The sequence below is a fragment of the Polyodon spathula genome, chromosome 16 (assembly GCF_017654505.1).
Source record: "Polyodon spathula isolate WHYD16114869_AA chromosome 16, ASM1765450v1, whole genome shotgun sequence".
Classification (NCBI taxonomy): Eukaryota; Metazoa; Chordata; class Actinopteri; order Acipenseriformes; family Polyodontidae; genus Polyodon; species Polyodon spathula.
In genome coordinates, this window is record NC_054549.1 from 24,813,343 (window position 1) to 24,831,815 (window position 18,473).

General features: G+C 36.0%; 1 protein-coding gene across 1 annotated transcript in view; it reads left to right on the forward strand.

Moving 5' to 3' along the window:
- Positions 1-18,473, forward strand: part of LOC121329356 (metabotropic glutamate receptor 7-like) — a 240,011-nt gene that overhangs the window by 165,618 nt on the left and 55,920 nt on the right. Inside the window, exons 6-7 of the mRNA XM_041274925.1 lie at positions 5,620-5,820; positions 17,900-18,039. Of these exons, the coding sequence (XP_041130859.1) occupies positions 5,620-5,820; positions 17,900-18,039 (341 nt within the window). The remainder of the gene's footprint in view (positions 1-5,619; positions 5,821-17,899; positions 18,040-18,473) is intronic.

Below are 18,473 nucleotides of genomic sequence, written 5' to 3' on the forward strand. Positions count from 1 at the left end.
ATATTTGAAACGCACATCACAGCAGAGTTAATAGTGAAAGTAGTAAGTCCCACTATTTTGAAACCGATGTTTACCATTTAAATCCTTTTAAGGTATAAGACAAGATAACATTGCACTGAAGTCTTGAGAGGTAGATCTGTTCACACAGCAGGTATCTGTATATTACATAATATGCAATTATACTAATCCTTCATATAAAGTGATTCTCATTATGTGCTACAGTACAACTTTGAAGCCACTCTGTTTATCTTCAGGACTTTTTCAAGAAAAAGAAAGATTCCCTCTGCTTTCACCCAGATATACCATGTAATTATTATGAATAGGATGTGGGAAGAGTAATAGAAGTAGAGCTGTTTCAGAAAATGTTAATCACAGAACATTATTATGCATGCATTCTTAATGTTTGTGTTGCAACAAAAGTCACATGTTTTATTCATGTCTTATTGTACATAAGTATTTAAGGGCCCGAATATACACTGCATGGCCACTATTAGGACTTCAAGTTTACCCCAAACATGTTCAATTGGCTTGTGTTCCAACATGTAGTAACTCATTCAGATTAAACTAGTCCAACACTGATTGTGACTAAATTTAAAATCTATTGAAATTTAGATACTATTGGCAGCACATTGATTACAATAGCAAATGTTGTAATAGTACATTGTAGGTTAATATCAATAAAGATGAAAATGTAAAGGGAGGCAATATGCATGACCACAGCATATTATCACGTGTCACTTATACACTTAAGAGTGGGTTCCCTTACAGACACACAACTAATTAACACCAGAGCCCCTTCAAAGAGACAGGTAAAGTAGATAATCCAGTCCATTATCCCTTAACACTTGGGACACACAACTAATTGTTCTTTTAATTCAAATAGAATACATGATTGTGACAGAGCTCAAATGATTCTTATTGTTGGATCTCCCTCCCGATCCAAGAGGGCATTGTGTAAAGGGAACAGAGTACACTGGACTGGATGGCCCAACAATTCATTTCTAGGGTTAGGTGGAAGTCAGCCAGCTAGAAAGGGAGCAGAGCTATGGTACACTAAATCGACCCAGAAGGGAAACAATGTGGCATTTGCGGATTGGAGGAGCGGTTGCACTTAATACAAGAGGACAGTGATATGATCTGTTCCTTTGCTATGGATAATGCTCGACCGAAAGGAGAACTATTGTGAATCATGAGCGTTTTGATTGTTTTGTCTGTCCTGTCTAAATTGTACTTGTTTGTTTGTTATTTATCATTGCACTTTGTATCACTAAAGAACTAGATTTTCATTAAGAGCACATACTGTGGACTTGTGTTTGTCTGTGTTACGTGCGGGTGAAAAACAGGACTATAATTTTAGTACCATCCCATGGATTTAAATTGAGCAACACACACCGCTGTATTGCCTGTTAACATGGTTTATTTACTGCTGTTTTGCACACTTATCCACTTTTCCACAATGATACACGCTTATTATGCCACAATACGTGTTTTTTTGGATGGGCCTTAATGCTTAGATTGACATATGGAAGCTATGTTGTCTGTTTTTATTACCAATGTGTGAAGTCTCAAAAAAAAAAAAAAAAAAAATACTATTGCATATTTTAAATTAGATAGACTGGCAGAAATAGAAATTCGGTTTTGACAGAGATCTTTCATCTGATGGTGACATCACACACGACAAAGTTTGGGCGGGCTCCAGCACTATATAATGTAACACTACACCACTCTTATCTTGTTCTGAGCAGACCTTGCTTTAATACAGCTTTATCTATCCATCTCTAGGACAGTGGTGCACAAGCTCCCCCCCCCCACACTTCTTTAACTGTTAAAAACCTACTGCTAGTTCTACAGTTTGAATGTAATGTCGTAGTGCACTATGACATATGCACCAAGGTTGCAATTCTCAGGTTTCTGGTGACATTGATAAATCACTTGAGTTAGCGCTCTCCTGATTTATGTCACCAGAAACGCATCAATAGAATTACAGCCTTATTATGCACAGATGGGTATGCATTATTCCTGATATTATCCCATGCTTGGGACATAGTGGAGGTGGTTGTACGTATGTCATACTATATCCATGCATCTGGAAAACTGCTTTCAAGTGTGGAAAAGTGGTTGATTGTGTACAGGTGCAGGAGTTATGCAGTGCTTAATTAACTGAGTTGTAATCCAGTTGGAAAGTTCTTTTAATTATAATCCTAGTTTGGCAACTAAACTATAACTCTAGGCAATACACAACAATATGTAATTCACTGGAATAAATAAATGAGTTGCAGTCCCAAATAAACACACATCTTTCCCACAATGTACAAACATGGTCACCAGCTCTGGGTGCATGCTGTAGTGCTCGTGGTTGGTGATACAAGTTTATCGTGACAACAAAAGTGAGGTCCCTTGTTGACATTTTTGGAATGTGTTGGCCATCTAAAAATTACAAACAAGACAATTTTAGAAAACAAAACTCATGATTTAGAACTGGGTCTCTCATGGGTCCTTTCAGGTTCAATATCACAAACCAAAGCAAAAGGAACAGATTGCGTCTCTCCATCCCCTATTATGCTGTCACAGATGACCCCTTTGTAAAGGAGTGCAGCTGCCCCTCCAATCCATGACTGCCACAGTTTCCCTTCCGGGTCAATGAGTTAATGCACCGGAGTTTCGTCCCCTTTCTAGCTGGCTGACTTCTCTTGAACAGTCAGGTCAGCCCGTCTAAGTTCTGTTCTCGTTGCTTAGTGCCCTCAGAGGTTGGTAAGGCGATTTACTACCAATAGTCATTGTATTTGTCACACCAAGTGCAATGCAACTTTATCACAATTGAGGGTTTGACAGTCTGTACATTTGTCATTAACTAGGTATTTTCATACCCGCCAACCTTTGAAAACAAGGGTATTGGATTCATTTTACCTAGACACACAATAGCTGACAATAAGCATCATACTGTATAATAATTCTTACACATAGTAATTCATTAATATATACTTAAACCTTTTTACTGTGTCACCTCAAGAGTGTGGTGTGTAGCAGACTTGGCCTTCTTTGTCAAAGCGTCATTGGGCTTTAAATTTTAAAATACTTTGTCCAAAAAAATCTGTTTGTACTCCCAAAAAAACTAATGCAATATCACCTCTATCCAAATATGGATTAACCGGTCTTTGATCTTTAAAACTTTTCAGTGATCCCCATAAAGTCAGACAAATTCTTTAGTTATATAGTCAGCATTGCTTTTTCAGGACATCTCTGGAAAGAGTACAAAATATCCTGAATCCCAAAGCTAGACGCATTTGAGATGACCTTAGTCATACTTTTGTGTTTATAATACTGTACATTTAAAATAATTACATTTATGTATTTTTATTCCTAAACAAAATGAATTACTTTAATTTTTACATGAAATGAAAAATAATGAAATCCCATGCATGTCATATGCAGGCAGGCTAAAATAAATTTAATCTATTCAGTCTTGAACAAAGACGACTACGCAGTAACCTAATTAAGCATTCAAAATTATAAAAGGTATTGACAATGTCGACCCAAGGGACTTTTTCGACCTGAAAAAAGAAACAAAAAAAAAGGACCAGGTGTCACAAATGGAGATTAGACAAAGGGGCATTCAGAACAGAATAGGAGGCACCCCCCCTTTTTTTTTTATATATATATATATATATATATATATATATATATATATATATATATATATATATATATATATATATATATATATACACACATATAAACCACATATACCCATACATACATAATATGTATGTGTGTACACACTGTGTGTCACACAGAGAATCGTGAGGGTCTGGAATCAACTCCCCAGTAATGCTGTTGAAGATGACACCCTGGAAGTCTTCAAGAAGCTGCTTGAAGCGATTCTGGGATTAATAAGCTACTAACAACCAGACGAGCAAGATGGGCCGAATGGCCTCCTCTCGTTTGTAAACTTTATGTTCTTATGCTATGAAGATGGTTATTTCTATGCGTGCTGTGGACAAGGAGGAATCAATAAGATTTGAGACAATCGCATCCCCTTTTGACCTGTCTGGCGGTTCGAATGCATTTTAATGAATAATAATAATAAAAACTAAGTGCTATGAAGATGGTTCTTGTTTCTAAGCTGGCAAGGAGGAATTGAATGATGCCTGTTTAAAGACGATCAGAGCAGGTTAAATGCTTTCCCATTCCCAAGTAGCACAGTGATTGAAAAGTTGTTCCTCCAATCAGTAATGTGTAAGCCCTTTTCCTATGTAGCTACCCATTCTGGTAGGAAGTTAATGTTGCAGTGTTTTCCTTAATGTTGTTGCGTTTCCCTTAATGTCATTCTGTTTCCCTTAATGTCGTTGGGTCAATTGCGACAAACTTGCAGTTAGTACAGAGCTGCGTATCAGCTAGTATGGTATTATCTGGATTATCACCAGCTTCATACCAAATACCAATTGCAATGAAAAAAGAAGCGGAACAAAATTGGGGACTAGCTGATCTCCAGCTTTAGTATGGTACTAAAGGATTGTGGTTTGGAAGCACACCAAAACAAAACAGGAACTAGAGGGCCAGAGCTCAAAATCTGAGCAACTGGTACAGATTGTATTTTAAAGTGTTTTACTCAAGATTCTTTATTTTTACAAAACCTAAACATCTTATTTAATATTTATTCATGCTTAAGTTTTAAACTTGAAAGGGTATATTTACACACAACAAATCCTACTGAATTGCCCCTTGTGCTTTTTATCAAAATGAGAACTCTTTATATATAATGTATATTCAAAGTAAATGTTCATGTTTGTTATTTACGTTGCTCCAGTACTGCATGATCATCATTTTACTTGGTAGTTTTAAGATTTACAATTATCATACTGTAAATTTACAGTATAATAATCGTAACTCAACTATTCACTTTAAATCTTTTGTAGTCATTTTTGTATTACTTTTAGTATAAATACATATTAATTTGGATTCATATGTTTTCTGACTGTGAACAAAGACACACATTTGCCCGTTTTCCCATTGGAAATAGTGACATTTTGAAATATTACCGTCCTGGTCACAAAAGCAAAGTTTGTGGGGAATAGCAATTATCTATACTTTAGTATTAAGCAATTAGGAAATAACACTTACTACCCAGGAACAAAAAAAAAAATTGTTACACTAATTATTCAATGCAAATAAGGTTGGTAGAATAGAAAATGATTCATTCATTGCACAAGGATAGAAATATTAGAGATGTGAAGAAATATATCAGGATGTTACCATATTTACTTGCATCTAATTTTATTTTCAACATGACTTCCTACAAAACTTTCACTGAACCACAAGACGCTGGTATTTTTTTTCTTCCCATGCAAAGTAAAACACCAAGTAGTCCCTTAAATTTATGCCGCTCCCCCCAAATTAGAACCATCATTTCTATGAAAAAATGACTTTGACCTACAATAGATGATTTTGGATGTCTGTGTAACGTCTTGTAAAACATTGCAAGATGGATTGTATTCTGCAGTTGTACCAGCAGCTGCCCCAGTTATTGTTGGAGTGAGTTTTACAGGTTTCATGGTGCAAATGGAAAGGTGTTTTAAATATTCAGCTATGGACTGAATCTGTATCGGTTCTTTTCTCTAGGTCAAGAACGGATTGGAAAGGACTCCCAGTATGAGCAGGAGGGGAAGGTGCAGTTTGTGATTGACGCAGTGTACGCCATAGCTTACGCTCTGCATAACATGCACCAGGATCTCTGTCCAGAGTATTCAGGGGTCTGTGCTGAAATGGAGCTTGCCGGAGGAAAGAAGCTACTGAAGTACATCCGTACCGTTAACTTTAATGGTAAGTGGATTTTAAGAACTAGTGTACACATTCCCTCCTCTCCGCAAGTTGAGGAGTTCGTACCCGATAAACATTTTGGTATCTACCTCAATGCCAGCTAAAATCGGCAATATGATTTTGGCTTTGAGACTATACAAATTATAAATATATAGAAATACATATCCTACAGTGTCTGTATTAATGGTTAAGGAAGAAATTGACTGCAAAAGGAATACACAAATATGGTTTTCAAAAGCTGGATAAAGCTTAACAGAACCATTAAAGAGAATCAATAAACATGATACAGAGGTCCATCCTCATAACACCATAAATCCAGACAGACAAGTCATACGTATAAACTTAAAGCAGAAAATATTACTATTTTGTATTTATAACATGGGTTTTAAACCCCTTTTTTTGGCTTCTTGTTGACAATGTCGCTTTGCTGTAGATATTTGTCTTGCTGCAACACAATGGACCCTATTTAGAAGCAGTTACAAAAGCAAAGGTTCCTTGTTTAAGGGGGTATCCACATGGGAGAGATTAGAGCAAATGATCCGTGCATGCTTCGGATCAATTGGAACTTCATAGGAATGCCTCCAATCAACCCCAGCTTGTTTAAAACAATCTGACCCGAGATAGGCGATGTGGGACGCAGATTGTTTCAAATTGAATGATGAACTATGAGGGAGAAACGATTACACTCACCCATGGGCAGTCATGCAGTGTTTCACTTGACATCTTGTAACAAACCCAATCCTTAAGCAACATCCAATAACTAGTATTTTTTTTGACTGAAATACAAATAAACTACCCTGAACCATATAAGTCTCCAAAGCAGTAGGATTGCGCAACAGAACCAAGAAAAATTGCAGGGTAAGTCAGGATTGTTTACAACAAATAGAACATAGGAAGACAATTAAACCAGAAGACAGAGTTCAAATAGCAGATGTTATTGAATATGTGTGGAATATTATAGTTGAGACAGATGTATCGAGCATTTGGAGTACATGAGTTTTAAACACAGCATTTGAACCATTCAAAGTGTTTACCACAGTCCATCAGGCAGTCCTTATAAAAAGGAAATGTCCATGAAACAACCACCAATACTTTAAAAGTCCCAAGATATTATTCAATCCATATTGCGAATGTAGTTGAAACATAAAACAAAAATGAAACTTCTGTGCTGGGTGCTCATTAATCCCCAATAAATAAACAAAAAGGATAATACTCTTCAAAACAGTCAGAACAGCCAAGATAATCCAGCAGAAAATAAAACAAGATTCCTCCCCATTAAGGGATCTCACCCAGTTCTTCCTTGGTCCTGTAGAGCTTGGATTTTCCAACCAGGCAAGAAGACAAAAAGTCATGATGATAAATGGATTAGTCACCATTGTTGCTCTTAGGATCCATATAAACAATTTGAACAATGTGGATAGCTTCAGTTTGGCAGGAGATTAGATAACTGGTTAATTTAAACTGGAAAAATGGCAGATTAGAGAAAATACTGTTTCTAACAACCAAAAGATTATTGCTTCCTGATTTCTCCTTTACAGACCAGCAAACTCCCTCTTCAAACACTCTGCATCCACAAAAAACCACACCCAAAAAAGAATCACCCCAACAAAAAAGGAACCAACCTCCCCACCAGCCAGTAATAGTCCTATTTAAAGAGACACCAATTAAGATACTTAGACTTAATGATACATCAAGCCCAATAAGACCTTTGCGAAGGCAATTAAGGAAAACACCTGAATCTAAATAGAATGTCCATGAGGCAATTAAAGAAAAAATCCTCAGTTAAAACAAGAGAGAAAGTCCAGTGCAGAGATAAACCCCTACCAAAAGTTAACAGTCAATTGAAATAGTGTCACCTAATTTTACCTTATGGAATCTGAAAGGCCCACTTTAAAAATGAGAACAAAATTACTTATTTAGCAATTGAACAGATAATTAAATTAACCTGGCCAGGTATTCTGATACTCATTTAAGAGCAGCAGGCAGCAAATTACTTATGCTGCATTCATGGAGCTAGTGCTACAGTCTGATAGTTGAACTGAAGTATCTTTTTTTTATTAAGCAGGTAAATATCACTGTGGCAGAGCAGGGCTCTGCCCTTGGAAATACTGGCAGGGATGGAGGTAAATTCTCCTCCCTACCCAGGTTGATTGCCCCAGGTGGGAGCAATCAACTAATGTAATTAATCAATTATCATTTAGCCACCTGGCATAAAGGAGGCCTCAGCCTCCCAGTAGAGGGGGATGGGGTTTTTTTAACATCTTTGTTTGGCCCTTGTGCCCTTTTATTTTTGTGTATTTATAATATTTTTTTTGAACTACAGACTGTCTCTGGGCCTCTATCCACTCGCCAGCCTGCTACAATCACATTCTGAGAATATATTGCAGTTCATTTACTTTTGATCCCCATTTGCGTTACACTGTATTATAATGTATATGTAATTTACATACAGCAGGCAGGATAAGAGATTGCTTATATATATATCAGACAAATCATCACTTTATATCATCTTAAATTAGATTATAGTTTCACTATTATCAGTTTAACACTGTATATATAAATATTTCAAATATGCAATGTTCTGTTTTTGTGTGCAGATCTGATGCAAGCTTTTTATTTTAAAGCACAATTATATTTCTGTTGGTGCAGGTCATGGTATTGTGTGTCATTGTTGAGCTGGGAGCAGAGAATAAACTAATGAATATATGTGTAATGTACCATTGTGAAGCATGTATTCCAAGTAATTTCTGCTCTGCTGAAAATATATATTTCCTTGGCTGACATTGCACAAATGTGGGCAGTAAAACTGGTATTGAGTTATAAGATACATTGTTTATTTATTAACCAGGAAATGTGACCGGGAAGAAAAAACATTAAAAAATAGCCTATATGTGTGTGTGTGTGTGTGTGTGTGTGTGTGTGTGTGTGTGTGTGTGTGTGTGTATATAATATTATATATATATATATATATATATCTATACTATAATTATAGCAAGATATATAATTAGTGGTTTCTATTATAATCAGCATGAGCTATTATAATTATTAGTAGTATTATTTAACGAAAAATTAGTGTATTTTCTTTTTATTTTATATTTTTATTCCAATTGTCTTAAATGTTTGTTTTAGACTATTTTGATTGTTCTATTTCTACAAGCTAGCTTTATTATCCCACTCTTTCTAATTTTACTATTACAACCACATTTTTTGGATTAATTGTTCATTTTATATATGTGTGTGTGTGAAGCACTTTGTGACCCTTGTGATGAAAGGCGTTCTACAAATGTGAATTGGTGGTGGTGATAGTATTATTACGTTATGTGTTTCTTTTATAATCCGAAACTTATATAACACATTAATGTGCACAACACTTATGGAATTATTTTTCAGCTACAAACACTTTAATAGAAAGAACATCAATTGCCTGTGTTCAATTTGCAGCTGGGACATAAGTAGTACCTGCTATTTTCATGATCTCAGTGAGGGGTGATGAAGATATGAAATTAAATATTACAATTCTGAATATAATTAGACAAATTTTAAATTAGGTTTGTTTTAACAGAATTTCTATCCACCAAGGAATTTCAGTAGCGATAGGAACATAGTACATTGTGACATATCTAGAGAAGTGCTTGTCCAATAGAACTCAAAATAACATTCAAAAGCACACATTATTCACATGGTCGTATGCCATTCTTATATTGTGAATTATATATTGCAAACTGTTGACTCAGTTTAACGGTATAGACATTGCTTAGCACATGAAGCAATGTATTGGGAATTAGTTGTCAATTTTTCTGTCGTATGTTATTCTGCACGTACTGAGTCATGGTGATCCCCTTTTTTTATGTTACTCATAGCTGTACAACCACAGGGGGGGATATTTTTCTTGCTGACATTTTGTATGTATTAACTTTAAGACATGCTGTTCAAACTTGGCTGTCATTAGAGGCTTCACCTATAGTGGTTTGAAAATTGTTATCTTATAATAGAAGGCATAATAACAGATTACCAAAGCTAATTACTCCAAATTGTAATGTGTTATTTCTGTCTGAAAAAAAAAAAAAAAAAAAAAAAAAAAAAAAAAAACATGATTTACAATTCTAAAATGAATAAGAAAGAAGTTTAGACCACTCACAAATCCTTAAATTGAATGTCTGTGTTGTTTATTTCTTATTTGGTAACTGTATTGGGTGGCTTTGTGTATTTGAAAAAAAATAATGTAAATTAAGTAAATAGCTGATAATCAACCTCTTAATGTACACCCCACTGTACATAATAAGGCTGTAATTTGAAACTAGTCTATAAACATATTTTGGGGATGCATTTAAATTAATCACTAAAAACCTGAGATGGAATTACAGCCTTCTATGTTCAGTAGAGTGTACCTTATTTGTTATAATTAATTAATAGTTAATAATTTGATTACTTTCTCTAATGTTCACATTTCATATTCAGTTTGTATACATTATTCTAAATCATTTGAGATCTGCTGATTTTTCCGATTGGTTAGTACAGCAGTGCTAAGGCAAAGTTGTTGTTTGTTTCTATTAGCTACATGTTGCACACGATAACTGTGAATAATAAGACGTTAAACTCCTGTACTGTAGCATGTACAGAGTCTTAGGAAGGCATAATTAATGTGCAACATATCCTAATCACAGCTATCTAACAGGTTCTTAAATATTTTGATAAGGAGTGGATCTGTGTGTGTGTGTGTGTGTGTGTTGGAATTAGTGATGAAAGGGCAAAGACGTCAGTTGCAAAGAGAAACTTTAAATTTCAAAGTGCTTGCAAACTGCTGTCTTGAGTATAAAGATAAAAGGCGTACAGTTCCCTGCATGTTCTTTTCTTGACGTGTGTGTTTAAGGGGTCCTTTACCTTAATTAAAGATGTACAATGTTATGCAAAGGTCATATCACCCAGTTGGTATCTGTTAATGCTAGGCATGTTTTATAGGAACTAACAAGTATCTATTCTTATAGAACATATTTCTTTATTTATGTTTCAGGAACATACACAGATTTCAAAGTGTAATAGCCTGAAAAAATTGTAGGGACTGTCTTAATGAAACATTTTTTTTTTTTTTTTTTGTTATTTATTTATTTTTTTTTTTTTTTTGCAGCTCATTACCTTTACTCAACTGTTTGAGACATTTAGAAGTTAATTTCCACTTTCCAAAGCATGGTTTAATCTAAGAGAATGGTTACACCCTTTATAGTAGTTTTCTGTAGTAAAAGCATAGCAAAGTGTAATAAAGCATGGGTAAAGCATGGTAAACTATTATAAGGTATAACCAGACTGCAAAATTACCATGCAGATGTGCTGTGGTAAACATTATTTATGGGTTAACACTGTGTAGTGGTGCTTATCCTATAGTAGATGCCTTCTAATCCTAACAGGACTTACAAATCTTAAAACTCACTAAGGGTTGTAACTCACAGCTAAATGAATACAGTTCACAATGTATCATAACACATTTTAAAAAGGTCTTCATTTTGGTTCAAAGGTACTGTAGATAATTGACCTTATCTTTTGATCCCTTGCTGGTCATTATTTAGCATGTAATTAAGTATACAGTTTTAAGCGCATTGCACAAAAACAGTTGTATCTAAAGAAGTTTTAAACTGTAACAACCTCCCTTTAGCTTGGGTGAGTCAGGTACCTCAGAAATGACAGCCCTCCACTGAAATGTGAGCACTGAAAAGTAAGTAGAGCCTCAGGTTTCTTCAATTGTTCTTTTCCCAGTCTTTTCACCTTTTACAGTGCTGAGAAAAAGTTTGTGAACCCCAATAATAATTATGGAAATTCCATAGTTTTACCATGATAGCCTACTTGAACCAATACCAATATTTTCTTAAATATCCAGTAGGGTTTATATTAACCAATTCCATGTTTTTTTTAAACAAAAGTATGTATGAATTAGACAAACAATGAGTAATTAAGATTCAGGGTATGTGGAAAAGTAAATGAACCCCTGGTTTTATCAGCTCAATTACAGGGATAATTAGAATCAGGTGTTTAAATAATTAGGTAGATCTTCAGGGGTGAGTTTGGGAGGCCCCAGTCAGAAACTTTGTGAGTTTGGTCTTCACCATACAGGTGTGTGGAAATATGTCATGCCACAATCAAAAGAAATCTCTGAGAACCTCAGAAAATGAATATTGATGCTCATCAGTCTAGAAAATGTTAAAAACCATTTCTAAGGACTGTCAGACAAATGGAAAAAAATTCAAGACCACAGTCACTCTACCCAGGAGTGGTCGTCCTACCAAAATCTCTCCAAGAACAAACTGGAAAATCTTCAAGGAAGAGTAACATCCATGGATCTGCAGGCCACTCTCGCCTTGGCTAATGTGAGTGTTCATGACTCAACTATCAGAAAAAGACTGAACAAGTGTGTTCATGGAAGGATAGCCAGGAGGAAACCACTGCTCTCTAAAAAGAACATTGCTGTCCCTCTGAAGTTCGCCAAAGAGCACATAGATGATCCTCAAGACTCAGGGAACAATGTTCTCTGGACAGACGAGTCAAAGGTAGAAATTTTTAGCCTCAATGAGAAACGTTATGTTTGGCGAAAACCAAACACTGCATTCGAACAGAAGAACCTCATCCCAACCGTCAAGCATGGTGGTGGGAGTGTGATGGTTTGGGGCTGCTTTGTTTCCTCAGGATCTGTATGCTTGCCATCATTGACACCACCATGAATTATGCCTTGTATCAGAAGATTCTAGAGGAGAATGTCAGGCTATCCGATCGTTAGCTGAACCGATCGACAAGCAGATCTACAAAAGAATGGTTGCAGAAGAAGAATTTCCACATTTTAGAATGGCCTAGTCAAAGTCTAGACTTAAACCCCAATTGAAATGTTGTGGCAGGACCTGAAGTGAGCTGTCCATGCAAAGAAGCCTTCAAATCTCATCAAGCTGAAGCAGTTCTGTGAGGAGAAATGGGCCAAAATTCCTCAAAACCAATGTGAGAGACTGACCAACAGTCACAGGAAATGCTTAGTTGAAGTCATTGCTGCTGCCACCATTTACTAAAGCTAAAGGTTCACATACTTTTTCACACATAGCTATTGAAAGTTGAATCATTTGTGGATAAATACATGTTGAAAAAGTGTCATGTTTTTGTGTCATTGGTTTAATCAGGTTATCTTTATCTATTATTAGGATTTAGATTAAGATCTAATAACATTTTAGGTTTGAAATATGTGAAAATCCTAAGGGTTTCACAAACTTTTTATCAGCTGTATATTATCAGAGCTCATCAGTTTCAGCCTTTTCAGCTCTGACCTAAAATCACTTCCACTTATTTTGGGTTTTGTTTTTCAAAAGCGACTCCGAGATTTTTCTTGCTCAGCTTTGATATTTCAAGTGGCAGCAGGAAGGATAATGAACCGTATCAAAGAACACAAGCGAGTTCCAGTGCACCCACATGCCATTGGTCTCTGAATGTCTCAGGAGCGCCTTTCTTTTGTACTGTTGTTTAACAAACAGATAAGACACAAAGCAAAAAGTCACTTCTATGTTAACGTACAAAGAGCTATCAAAAAAAGTAAATTGGGTCTGATATGTATTGCCATCACTTCTTACAGTAGATCTCGCGTTTTCCTATATGAAAGAGGCACACATTGTGTTAAACGTGTATTTGGTTTTTAATGGTGTTTTTTCCATAGCATTTGTAAACAACAACACTGGTGAATGTCTCTTGCACTCTATGTGTCGAAACACGCTGTTTTTTCTTTATTTTATTTTGAATCAAAATATTTTAAGCAAATAACATGTAAGAAGATTTTGCTCTAGCATTGAAGTATCTGCAAGGAGCAATCAATATATTTTCTTTACTAACAGCTTCGATTAAATTAGCATTCACCTGTACCATAATGTGTGCATTTTTCATATAGGACAATCAGAGACCTGCAAAATGATGCAATATTTATTAGGTAAGATTTACTGGGATTATGCTGTTAACACCATAAAAGTGATGATGGTATTTTTAAGTATTACTGCATTCTCTACTTGAGATTGTCTAATATCGTTTTACACTTCATTTAATAGGAAGAGTGAACTTGGACTAGACGCAGTAATATTTGTCATCCGCAGAGGTAGTTTCAGTATCAAATCCTTTACTTTTTTGGTACAAAAACCAGAAACCAGTCTATAAAACTCCATGTTCCATTATCAAACTTGACTGCAGCAGGTTCCATCTGCAGTCTCCAATCTGCAGCCTCACATTATCTACTGACAGTAGATATATATATTTTTTATGTGATTGCTATTTATAAATTAATTCACCAACATTATCCTGATATTACAATAATTTCACAACCCTCATATTCTGCCTACATCAAATATTTAAAATGCACCGCTTACATCCTTCACATTGGACACTCCTTAGTTAACTACCTCTAATTGCTTATTATACATCAATAACTATTTTGACATGGCTGTTTTATACGTTGTCTTTTAAAACACCCACTGTCACTTTATGTTGATGTTAACCATGCAAGTAACTGTTACTGTAAAACACTCATAGAAGCAGAAATATATATATAATGGGAACAAAATGGAATAAAACGAGTATTCAACAAGTGAGGGGAACGTTATTTGTGTTCAAGGGCACTGTAACAAAACCTGCCTCTGGCTGACCTATTAAAATGTACCAAAAGTATTTAGACTGTCAAATTCTGTCAATAGAGCCTCATTTATTAAAAAACTAAATTTACTGTCCCATTTACTAACAGAGAATACTTTAATTTACGTGCTCACTATTTGGCTAATTTACATACCATAGCGTGCACACTACATGCATTGTGAGGGATAATTTAATGTGCACGATAATGTCCAAAACTTACCTGTGTCCACCTTGATATAAAAAGTCCCAACAGTCCAGGCATATCTTTTGCTCAGTGTCTTATTGTGAAAGGTGGAAATGGCTTACATTGTCGAAGATGAGCGATCAGCCTTCCGCAGGGGACAGGCAGAGGCAACACAAACTGAAACTGCACGCAGATGAGTTAGAAATTCTAGTGGAGGAGGTTGTTTTAAATTATATTACTTTGTTAGGTCCAGTGTTTTATTTAGCCACTCTGTTATTTGTACCAATGAAATTAACTATAAAATAAAATCTTAAAAATTTATAACATACATTTATGCTTCACATAACCTGTTATTTAAAGATAATTTTCACTGCTCTACATGAAAACTTTAATGCAAGTACAGTAATGTCTCCATGATGCCAAATAGATTTCAGACAAGAAAAAATAGGTTTAAATAGTGCGCCTATCAGTGGTTGAAGCCTGGTTTCCAAACAAACTAATAAATGCTCACTTCAAGGTGCACACTGCGATTATTGCCCTTTAGTAAATACTGTGTGAATAAAGCTGATCTCATTATTTAGAGTGGTGTGCCTTATTTAAATACATTATCATGCATTACCATACAAATCACATTCATTCTGATTATCATAGTGTGGCACAATAAAATCAGTGTGTGCCATTATATGCCCACTACTTTGCGAGATAATGATTACAATTGCAATAGTAAATACGGAAATCATGAACATGCTGCACACTAATTGCAATTATGGTGCACCATAATGTTTAGTGCCCTTTTGTAAATGAGGCCCATAGTGTGGCCAAACCAATACAGGGGAAGAGATTAAGTTTTGCATGCAGTACAATTTAAAATAACTACCTTGTGGGAAAAAAAAAGGTTAATAAATGATCAGGTGTCAAGAATCTGTGCAGACAGACTCTTATGAAATTAATTAATTAGACTAATTAAATAGTTTAAATTTCTATGTGTTAATTAACCTGAATGAATACTATATGACAATTACCATATTCAACCACCGACATGGTTCCATAGTTCCTAGCATAGCTAACCAGACAGTCCCTGTATTGCTTACATGCAAACTAACCCTTGTTCAAATGCAATTTCTTGGTAGTAGGTCACATATAATGCTGGAGTACAATTGTTCAATAACAATTACACAAGTATACTTTCAAACAAGCACTTCATATAAACAATATGAGTTAAGCAGCTTATACTTTTAACAAGGTTCAAATTCTGAGGTTTTTCATACATGCATTATAAAAGTGTAAACTATGTTATCAATTCTATGTGTTTGCAATTAAAATTAATTACTCTACTTCCACAAGGGAAAGGTACTGAAATTATACTCAACGGTTCCTTGAAGACCCAAAAGTCTGCAGAATAAACCTTCTGCTGTAGTTCAACTTTCAAGTTGGGGCTCAGCACACCTCCCGAGTGTTCCTTTATCTTCAAAACCCAAGTTGGGGTTTCAGAACACCGCCTTGTCTTCTTTCTTTGAATGCGTCACCCTGAAGGCAGTTTTGATATGCTGTGGTTTTATGACTGAAACAGAAGCTAGTCTCAATGGTTTATTCATTATCTAATTATAACTTCCTTCTGCTGTCTTCAGCTTTCTTTTCCTCCATAAATCCTAGTTGAATGCCTCGATCTATTTACGGTCCTGCAGTGGCTCTTTGTGTCGGGTTCAGTTAAAGTCCACTGGTCAAAGAGCTCACTACCCCCTCCTTTGTGCTGTGTGCGTGGAAGTTGCTACAGTTAAAAGTTCAACATGCGGTCCTGTTGCTATGTGATCAAAACTTAATCCAGCTATGCACTTATATCAAAAATATTTATTAGTTCAAGGCAAATGTTCCTACATATTCAACCTGTAATAACTGAGTTTGTAGGTCTTCAATTAACTACTTAGTTAGTGCAGGAAAAGACCCAGGTAACTATAGACGGTTTAGTTTGGGCCTGATTGCTGGCACATGTCAAGGATTATATAAAACCATACAGTGCGTTGCTGCTTTGAACAGCTCCTCCACAAACTTTGGAAAAGTAGTTTCTACTAAATTAGATGTTGAGAAGCAATGATTGAGATATGACATTAATGTAGCATGTCTTCTGTCACATTGCATTTGTTTTGAGGAACTTACCAAACATCAAAAGTGGGTCCAAGAAATGTTCAGATCTTTATACTATGAGCTCTTTATCATGGCTGTCAAATTCTCACTGAAGAGGTTTAACTCTTCTGCTCATGCTCACCACAGCTGCCAGGCTCTGAGCAGCTTGCCTGCGGTGCTCATCCTTGTTTACGGCAAATTTTAAAAATCCCATCCTACGACAATCTGGGCCTTTCAAGTGCCCAAGTGCCACTTTATGATTTGTATAGGATTATCCAAAGACATTACTCTTTTAAAGATGTCCAAATTGAGGGTTGGTGTAGCGATGGCATCTCTTTTGAAAAATCATAATGAACCAATGTGTCTCAATGGCCAGCATTTTTAAGTGTCACAAAGTTGTTTGTGGTGAACAGTCACAAGGCAAACTTACAGGTTTAATGATACTGCAGATTGATTTTCCCAATGCAGTTAATTATAATCATAACCAATACTATTGTATGATTACCCATGACCAGAGACAGTGTGACATTCATCTCGGCACACAAAGCAGGACGCACCTCAAGCAATGTAGTGAGAGACATCAAATCCTCATCTGTGCTTTTTTGTGATTCCTTCCAGAAGTGTAGCATTACCTTATCAGCAGGCACATGCAATGCAAAATGCCCTAATTATGCCTGGTGCTATTGTGCTGCCTTTTAAGCTCTTTCACAAGGCCCTGCTGAAAGAACATATTGTCAGGGAGTAAGCAATTTCCGGATGACAGTAAAGACTAGCTAGCCAGCACTCTCGCCTAACGTAGTATCTCTTAAAAGCAGATGGAGCCTTTTCTAGGGGGGAAAAAATAATTTAGAGACCTCATTTGCTGGTCTGCCCCACGGGTAGAATGAGACTGATATTTCTTGCTGCATGAAGGTCTCTGGTATGACGAAGGCAACTGAAAAAGTGAAGCCAGCGGGTCCAACGCTTGCTAATTAATCAAAAGAAAAGAAATAAAGGAAGCCATAGGATCTTGTTTTTCTTTTCAAAGCGGTCACTTCAAAGCTTTGTGATGATGGATGAGAGCACAAGCATGCTACAAAGTCTTGTTTGATTCCAGTGCGGATATTGAATTTCTTTATTGTTTTCTCTCTTTTCCCCAAGGCAGTGCAGGCACTTCTGTGGTGTTCAATAAGAATGGGGATGCACCGGGACGCTATGACTTGTTTCAGTACCAGATCACGAACACCAGCACACCAGGTTACAGACCGATCGGCCAGTGGACAGACTACCTGCAACTCAATGTGAGTCTTTATTAACACATTACTGGCTGTTTTCAGGTTACAGGTTTGCAATCCTATTGGCACTGGCTTGTAATATTACAATAGAACCTAATTTACAATTCACACTTTTACTGTCAAATCCTAGATGTATTAGCTTACAGAGTAATGCTAATATAAAGCAGGTTCAGCAGAGCTGTGTTTTTAGTTAGGGCGACCACACACACCACAAGAGAGCGCCATAACCACTGAACCAGGTTTGTCTGCATTAATAGTCTGAAGAGCAGTGCATCACACAACACTGCCCCTTGACATTTGCTTAAACCACACAATACTCTTTGGAATCAATGCTCTATTTTTAAATTGCAAATCAAATTTAAATAATTTTAGCTATATAAAACAACCATGGAAACTGACTTTACCACTCATCTTCAACTCGCATCTTCCTCTATTGCAGT